This window comes from Carassius carassius, chromosome 3 (genome assembly GCF_963082965.1).
Source record: "Carassius carassius chromosome 3, fCarCar2.1, whole genome shotgun sequence".
Lineage (NCBI taxonomy): Eukaryota > Metazoa > Chordata > Actinopteri > Cypriniformes > Cyprinidae > Carassius > Carassius carassius.
In genome coordinates, this window is record NC_081757.1 from 4,173,322 (window position 1) to 4,182,154 (window position 8,833).

Genomic DNA, 8,833 nt, shown 5'->3' on the forward strand with positions numbered 1-8,833 from the left:
AGTTAGTCAAACAAGATGTGCACAATCGGAGAACTGTTGCTAGGCAGCATAACGCATGTAATCCTCAGTACAAACAAGGATTAATGTTTGTAACTATATTCCACAAGTTTTACAAATATGCAAAGTATTTTGCCTCGGTGAAAAACCTTATTCAAAATTCGGAGTCTTTTATTTGCATTTTGTGAACATCACCTCTATATTAAAATAACACTTTTTACAAAGGAATATGATAACATTTTTATATACGGATGTTGTCAAAAACACCATCTATGCATTTCAAAAGTTGTTCTGTGGGAAGTGGAGGGGGAAAGAAGTTGTGATCTTGTTTTTACACCTGAGATAAAGCATGTAGTAAGCAAATCCAGCAATACAAAAAATATTAACATACCAGAACAGGTTTTCTATTAACTCATAATTTTATTACAGGAATGATTTTCAACTAATACAAAATGTAATAAATGTAATTTTGTATAATGTATTTTTACCATAGCATAGTGAAGCAATAAGGATGTTTTTTTTACGCTATCTGTTTTTCACATAACATATGGGCGGGTATCTTATTATAATTTTTTTGTGGAAAAACTTGTGAAAGTAGGAAAATTTACATATATTTGTGCATTATGTAAACAGCACAATAACAGGTAAACTTTGCGAAAAACACAGTGAGCATGCTATATAAAGCACTTTGATATTTACGAATCACCACTAGGTAAAAGGCATCAGTTTTCATCACCTGCATGAACTACCATAACTCACAGCAAAACCGATTTCTAACTACGGGTAATTTGTTGGGTGACCACAGTCCCAGAACGAGCACGAATCTTGATTTCACGAGACATCTGACACCAGGTACAAGGATAACAGAAGCAGACAGTGCAGACATCATCGCAGCAGGAACCCTGAGGAAGAAAGAGTTTCAATAATACCACTGAAATTATATTTGTAAAATATATAATAATAATTCGTTTATAAGTATTATTACTTATTAGTTTAATTAAAAACAGACAAAACAGGTTCTTGTTCTTGATTTTGACCACTTGTCTAATTGCATGACGTGTTCAAGAGGGGGGTGAAGACTTTGCACTTTAAAATAATTTTCTTTTTACAAAGGAATATGGGATCATTCTACAGAAACCTCTATTTTTCTGTCTCTAGCATTTACAGAAATATTACAATTGAAAAACACATTAGGGTTAAAAAATTTATATATTTTCAAATAAAACAATGTGTTATTGGAACAATTAAACCTTCTTGCACCATAAATGTGACAATATCTGTTTTTAATTAATTATAAAGAATTCCAAGCACCACAAAACTGCTTGTCCCCACAGCAATGTACAGAGAGAAATTGCTTTATTTTGCAGTCAAATACAGGTTTTTGTATCATTTAAAATACAATAATGTATTTATAACCATCAAATATATGATATAAATGGCATAATAAAACAAAATGCTAAATAAATATTATCAAATATATAATGAAAACAGTGGTCCCCTGGAGTTTTGTCACTGGTGTTACTGTTTAACAAAAATCTGTTATTTTGAATTAAAAAAATAACACTAATGACATCACTTGACTTCCTCCTTCCTGTTTTCTAAAGATCTAAAAAAAGAACCATGTTAAGTCCAATGTTTCTTTTCAGTTGTCAGAAATTGTGTTATTTAACTCACAATTTCATATTAAACTTTTAGTTGAAATCACAGATATTTATTGTTGATGTTGATAAAAAATGGTACATGTGGTCTTGAAATAATTGGACTAAAAAGCTAAAAAGAAAAATAATTTAGTTGCCTTAAGTTAAGTTATATGTATTCATAATGTAAAAAGGTAATCTAATAATATGGTGTAAGTTTAAATTTTAGGAAAAGAAATACATTTTAAGACATTTGTCACAAACACCATCTAAGCATTTCAAAAGTTGTTCTGTGGGTAGTGGAGGGGGAAAAAAGTTGTGTCTTGTTTTCACACCCGAGATAAAGCATGTAGTAAGCAAATGCACCAATACAAAAAAAATATATAAACATGCCAGAACAGGTTTTCTATCCACCTTTTTCTTCAACATGAAAGTAAGCCTATGGGTGAGACTTCTTGTTCATTAGCCGCTATAGGTAAGTAACGAGGAGAATAACAACGTGCAGTAAATGGTAAAACGGTCAATGTGCTCTTAATTAAGATAAAACATCAAAACAATATGATAAGAAACATTTCAATATCAAGCAGCAAATCTAACTGTTTTGTTCAGCTAAAAATAGTTGGATAGAGTGGACGCGGATAAGACCGGAAGCCAGACCCATAGAATTTACCATAACATAGTGAAGCAATAAGGATGTTGTTTTACGCTCTCCGTTTCCCTTTCAAGGGAACTTCGAACTGTGTCCTCTAGGGGTCGCTATGGGGTAACGCCTTGTCGTGACCCGTGTCTGAAGCATACATTCAAAAAACACCAACAACATGCTGGCCAGCAACAGTTCATGACATCACTACCAGTGCGACTATTGTTTGCTGTTTTGTTGGAAGCATTCAGCCTTTAGGAGTGCATGTTTCTCGCCAGAGGGTTTGCTCTTTTGCACATGGCTCGCATGCTGTGTATGTGTGTGTGGTGAAGAGCAAGCACGTTCAGCTCTCAAGGGAGTTGGATGCACTCTGCTATGCTCATTGTAATGCATTCGCGGGACTACTGAGGGGGATGTGAGTTTATCACCATTTACCCGAGTTTGTAGATAGCTTTTGCATTAGTGCGTTTGCCTCTAGCGGGAATAGCGATGCATTCGCGGCAGAAGTTTCATTCGCACTTGATTTCTGAGATAATCTTGCGATTGGGTGGAGCGTGTTTAGCTTCCGTTGGAGCTGAATGCATGCCATGTCATGATGAAAACATGGAAAGGACCTGATGGGAAATGTATCCCTATCAGTAAATTCCTTTTGTTTATATAGGAAATTAATAGGGTGGATCTGTCTGCAATTTTATTTTTTTTGACAGATGGTTTATATCCTTTCCTTCTTGGATATTATGCTGCACTCTGTCTTGAAAAGAAAAATCCATTCTCGTCCAGCATCCACAGATTCCAGCATATTTGTTATGCCAACATCGAGGGATGCATGAGAATGGTTATGAGAAGATGCCACCTGTTGAAGAGACGCTGGCCTGCTATCTCTCAATGGGGGAGGCATCTTCTCTTAAGACTTCCTTCTTGCCAAAGAGAAGGGCTTTTTCTTGATGCTCCGGTGTTGCCTTTCAAACTTTTAGATACCTCTGTCAAGATGGTGGCTGAGAAGTTCAGGGAGGCGAATGCGCACTCAGCAGCCTTCAAATTCTTTGTTCCATGAAGGTCCAGTTCTGAGCCCGTAAAATAACCCAGGGGTCCTAGCCTGTCTCATTCTGAGGATCAGAAACAGGAATAGAAGGCTAGTGTCATTGCTCACACTCCTCCCCTGCCTGCAGTTAGGGTTAGGAGGAATCGCAGGGTCAAAGGGAGGTAGGAGACATAAGAGATGTGATCCAGATGAGGCATCAGCATTTTCGTCCGGTTTAGAGTGATACATGTGTATCTACTCATTTGTCTGGGTGAACATCTGCCTTATCTTCCCCTTCCTAATTCCCCTGTAACCACCATCTCTCCACCTGACTGAGGTTAGGAAGGAACTTTCTACATTAGTCTCCTGTACTGGACCTATGATGTTTGGTTGGTTCTATGACTTCATAGTAACCACCTTACTGATGGTCCAGACAAGAGGCTTCTTCAGGTCGCTTCTTGAATGGTGCTTCTGCGCGGGAACCATGGTGGGTTTCTTTGCAGTGTTTTCCAGGACCTGTGTGTTTCTGTTATTTTGTAGGGTAGGTCCTTGGTGAGCACTCCCCTCTGCTGGATTCAGAAACCAGATGCTCGACTTGCAGTGATTACCTCACTTGTTGATGTTGTATCCAGTCGGTATGATAGCCCTGGTTTTGGCTTCATGCTTCCTGGATCACGTGGCCAGATCACAGGCTTCTGAATCTGCGCACTTCCTGAAATCCTGTATGATAAGGGTTACATGTTATTAGCCTTGTTTCCTTTCTCTGAGTGGACTCATATCCTGGTATTCACCTTGGGCTCCACTTAACTAGTGTGTCTAGGTTAACACACTTTTGAAGCATCACTCCCCTCACAATTGAGGGTTATGGTGAGCATGGTGCTTCTTTCGAGCGTTTGAATTCACTCCCTTTCTGAGAAGTTGGATTCCTTGCTCCATGAGCTGTTCTCGTGGTAGTGTTTAGCAGAGGTCCCCTTCATCAAATGGTTGCCTATGAGCACACTACTCATTTTCTAAATTTGGTGTTCTCTTTTCACATAAGATTTACATTCTCTGTTTTCACAGAGCACCTGGAACCAGCAGCATTAGGTGAACTAGGTCCTTCCTCTGCCTCCCTAATGTGCTGAGTTTTTTGACTAAGCTTGCAGTACGTTTACCTTCTGTTTTCTAACTATCATACTGTAGGTGGAGCCACACCCTCTCATTTGAGAGTTGGGTGTTATGCTCCCTCAGCTAGGTAACTTACTACTAGCCATTCCAGCATTTCAACATGCTGTAGTAGCCACCCCCCCCCCCTTTACTGAGAGCTGGGTGTGTTGTACCCTCAGCTAGGTATTTTACAGCTAGCCATTCCAGCATTATACCATAGATTGAGTTGATGACTTCTCAAATATATTGTTCTTGGTATACACAATTTCCATCTATCGGTTGCTCTCTCAGAGTGCCATGAGAGCCCCTTAGAGCGGTATCTCATAAAATCAATGTTATGGTAACTGTGCACTTGTGCTCTTTGTAAACTTTCTAAAATCTACACAGTGGTGAGTTTGCATGCTAGTACTTTGCGGTCTTTCTAAAATCATGTATGGTGAGAGCTACACATGGCAGCTTCATGCCCTTTCTTGAGTTGGTTAAAGCCCTGGTTCCACCTTGGGCACCACTCCACCAACGTATCTTCTGGATACTTACTTTAACAGGGTGTTGCTACTAGGGATCTGTTGAGACAGTTCCTACAGCAAGTTCATGCAGAGCAAGCAGTAGCCCCTGTGTGACAGGCCAAGACTTAGTATGATGCTAGGCTCTTGGTCATATCCCCTTAGAGGAATCTATTCCTGATTCCAAGACTTGGCTCTACCCCAGGCCCAGGAGTCTGGCCTTAGGTAATTTCTGGGTTATGTAGCCTAGGTGTTTGGCTGTAGGGGATAATGTCACGGACAGCCATCTAACGTCCCAGGGGCAACTCCGTTAAAGCTTTGCTAAAGTTGGTACATAGTGCTCGCCATCATTTTCTGGCATGCACCCCCCTCAGCATGGTGGCGTGGGTATACTGTTCCTCATAGCGACTCCTAGAGGATACTGTTTGAAGTTCCCTTGAAGGGACACTTCTTAGGTTACTTATGTAACCATAGATCCCTGAGTAGGGAACAAGACACTGTGTCCTCTAATTTTCTTGCCATGCTTCTGATGAAAGCTTCAGATGAAGAAGTGAAGTGATGACGTCTTCTCTCTGTGCCTATTTATACTCTAGTCGCACAGGTTGTGACGTCATGAGCTGTTGCCGGCCAACATGTTGTTGGTGTTTTTTGAATGTAGGTTTCAGACACGGGTCATGACAAGATGTTTCCCCATAGCAACCCCTAGAGGACGCAGTGTCTTGTTCCCTACTCATACATAAGTAACCTGAGATGTTTTCACATAACATGTGGCGTGCCTATTTATTATTTTTATTTTTTATAAACATTCCTCTAATTAAGTGAGAAAATACACATACTCACTTCTACACCAATAAAATACACAGCACGTTATGTTTAAAAACCAAATAATTTGGAAATATCTAATAATTTAACATACACTGACAGTTTAATTTAATATTGCATAATTTTCGTTTGTGGACATGATGGAAGATTGCATACACTTAGTATGCATTGAAATTGAAATATAGATAGAGAATAGAGATGGAAATATGATTTAAGGCCTGTTCACACCATTAACTATAACTTTAAAATATAACTGAATAAATTTTGTTAACAAACTTTGAGGTTAGCTCAAGAAAGCCTAGCGTTAAAGTTTGAAGCAAGCTTGAAAATTTAGACACGCTAGATATTACTAGCATATTGCTAAAATGATTTCATTTCTAAAATGATTTCTTTAGCATGTTTAACAAATTGCAAGCATGTTTCTAGAATGATAAGTATGATGCTCGGGTTGCTGTAATCAACCCTTTAAAGCACGAAAGGTTCTGATTGGCTATAAATGTTTTTTTTTTGCCAGCTTAAAAAAGATTTTTTGAAAGTAATTCCAATTATATCAGTACTTTGTGCCATTATGGTTATAGATTTTCACATTTAGTATAATACTTTGTTACAGTAATAGTTATTGCCCTTGTTGTGTACGGGCCTCCAGCAGTGGCGGAGCCAGAGGGGTGACCTCTGACATCTGATTGGTCAACCCTGGTGCCATCCCCAAATGTAATAATTCTTAATTATACTGAAAGGAGCATTTAATTTAGCCTCAGCTAAATGACATGACGCTTCTGGTGTTTGTGCATCGTGTTTCATCTTGTCCATTTCTAGCCTCTCAAGTACACGCTCTCATGCTAAATGTAAGATTATTTTAGAGTAAACATTTTTTGAAGATTATTTTAAAGGCCACTGGCCTTTAGACTCCATTATGTGCACTGAGGCATTTTTCTTACTTGGGAGAGATTATGAACTTCCTTCCTGTCATTTATCTGTGCTGTCAAGTGGCCAAGACCAAATGGGTACTGAAAAAAGTTTAGTTTCCTGTATTTCCTATTAAATCATAATGTTAGGGTGAGGCTTAACAATTGGAGTGTCCCTTTTTTAATGAACCAATAGTATTTATTTACATCCCAACCCTATTTAGATACAAGTGACAAAAATGCAATACAGGATGTCTCATTATTTCTGGTCCATTGTCCCAGAGAGAATGAAAATTTTAAATGTTCCTGCTAAAGATGAACTATTCAACATCTAGCTTTAACTTAAGGAGTATATAGAGGAAAAAAAGAAGAAGTGTCAGTTATTGGCTAATGTGAGGGGATTATCTGGGTCTTTGATTACTGAAAATTTCCTTAACCTATAACGTATTTAAGAGTTATTCAAGTTATTCAGATTCATTATGTAAAGCATTCATATGAAGCGACATTCAAAGTTGCCATGCATTGTGAAATATGTTAAAGTTCTGATGAATTGTCTTCAGATGGAGGCTAATGGCTACACATGCCTAAAGTCTGAAGTCATACTACACTTCAGTCATTACTGAAGGTTTATAGTGCCTCTGACAGAGATGAGATGCTTTAGTGGTTTATTGTATGTACTCAGGCTTTAATGTGGCAATGCTGCAGATCCATGAAGGCAGGGCTCTACACTTACATTTTTTATGAGCACCTACTGCTAGTAATGAAATATTTGTTGTTTCTATGGTGATTGTCGAAACATCAAAGACAAGAAAAACAGGAAGCTATAAGCGGTTAACCTATAATTTAATCCTTTCTGTGTGCACTTTAGCCCATTAGCTATTAGTTTTCTAGTTATTAGTCTTTCATTATCAGTCTAATACATCACCATTTTCCTAATTGCATGTGTGTGTGTGTGTGTGTGTGTGTGTGTGTGTGTGTATGTGTGTGTGTGTCTGTGTGTGTGTGTGTGTGTGTGTGTGTGTGTGTGTGTGTGTGTGTGTGTGTGTGTGTGTGTGTGTGTGTGTGTGTGTGTGTGTGTGTGTGTGTGTGTGTGAACTCACATGAATGTTATATTGCTCTCTCATCTTCTGGCGGAGACAGCAAGACACCACCCCACAGCAGTCCAGCAGTGGCATACAGAAACACCAGCCAAACTGAGACACAGTCTGACACTGCATACAGGGGAAGCACCAAAAGGCACAGCAACCTGAAACACATGAGGCATGTTTTAGCTCTGAGCATGCAGTAAATTTAAAGAGGAGTCCTTCTACACCTTTGTCCAAAATTGAGGTTGAACAGATATCAAAATTTAGGTGCTGCATTTTAGTACTAACTAAAGTATTACCAATGATATCCGTCTGTCTGTCTGTGTATCTATCTAGGATACATGTTTGATGTCATGATGTTCTACATTTGCCTTTTAAGCATTATGTAATTAATAATTGACGATGTTTCCCTTAAAATAATTGCACACCTCAGAACGTTCGTCAGCCAATCAGATTCAAGCAATCAATGGTCCCATAGTTTAAACCATTATAAATCCATAAAAACTGTGGTTGAGAAATAAAAGCTGCAATAAAATCAACTAGATGATCTCATATTGTACTTTAACAGGAAGGCTGTGTCCTTTTGCTGTAATTTCCAGCGTTTCTCTGGAGCTCTGATTTCACAACATCAAAACAGGTTTAGGATCCAGTAGGATTTCTCATTCAAACAAGTTGGAACATAGAAAAGAGGACTGTGAGGTCATAGGTCAGTGGGTTACTTACAAGTGTTCATATCAGAACAGCAGTCACAGACGCCTGTAGTCCAGGTTCCAGAGGAGACATGCTGGGTTGTCACAATTGTACTTTGTGTATGCACTGCCATGACTGCAAGAAAGAAATTGTATCTTTTTACTTCTTACAGTTTATAAATATGTGAATTTCTGTCATTATGGTGTGTATTTTATATACACTGAATGTTGTCACAAAGGTAATAAAGAGTATTTATTAATGGACACATATGATTATGGTGGGTTTAATTTCCTTGATTTCTCTTCTTTGAACAGCTCTTTCAAAATTAATTGGATTAGACCATTTTTGGTCTAAATTCCAACTCACTCTGGAATTTTATCCCCAATT

At 38.3% G+C, this 8,833-nt stretch overlaps 1 protein-coding gene across 1 annotated transcript; it reads right to left on the reverse strand.

Moving 5' to 3' along the window:
- Positions 1-580: 580 nt before the first annotated feature.
- On the reverse strand, positions 581-8,579 carry LOC132113731 (cornifelin-like). Its single transcript, XM_059521684.1, has 3 exons — positions 8,480-8,579; positions 7,772-7,917; positions 581-899 (listed from the first exon to the last, which is right to left on the reverse strand). Exons 1-3 carry the CDS (start codon positions 8,577-8,579, stop codon positions 771-773), a joined length of 375 nt encoding a protein of 124 aa, XP_059377667.1. The 3' UTR covers positions 581-770.
- Between the last annotated feature and the right edge of the window lie 254 nt (positions 8,580-8,833).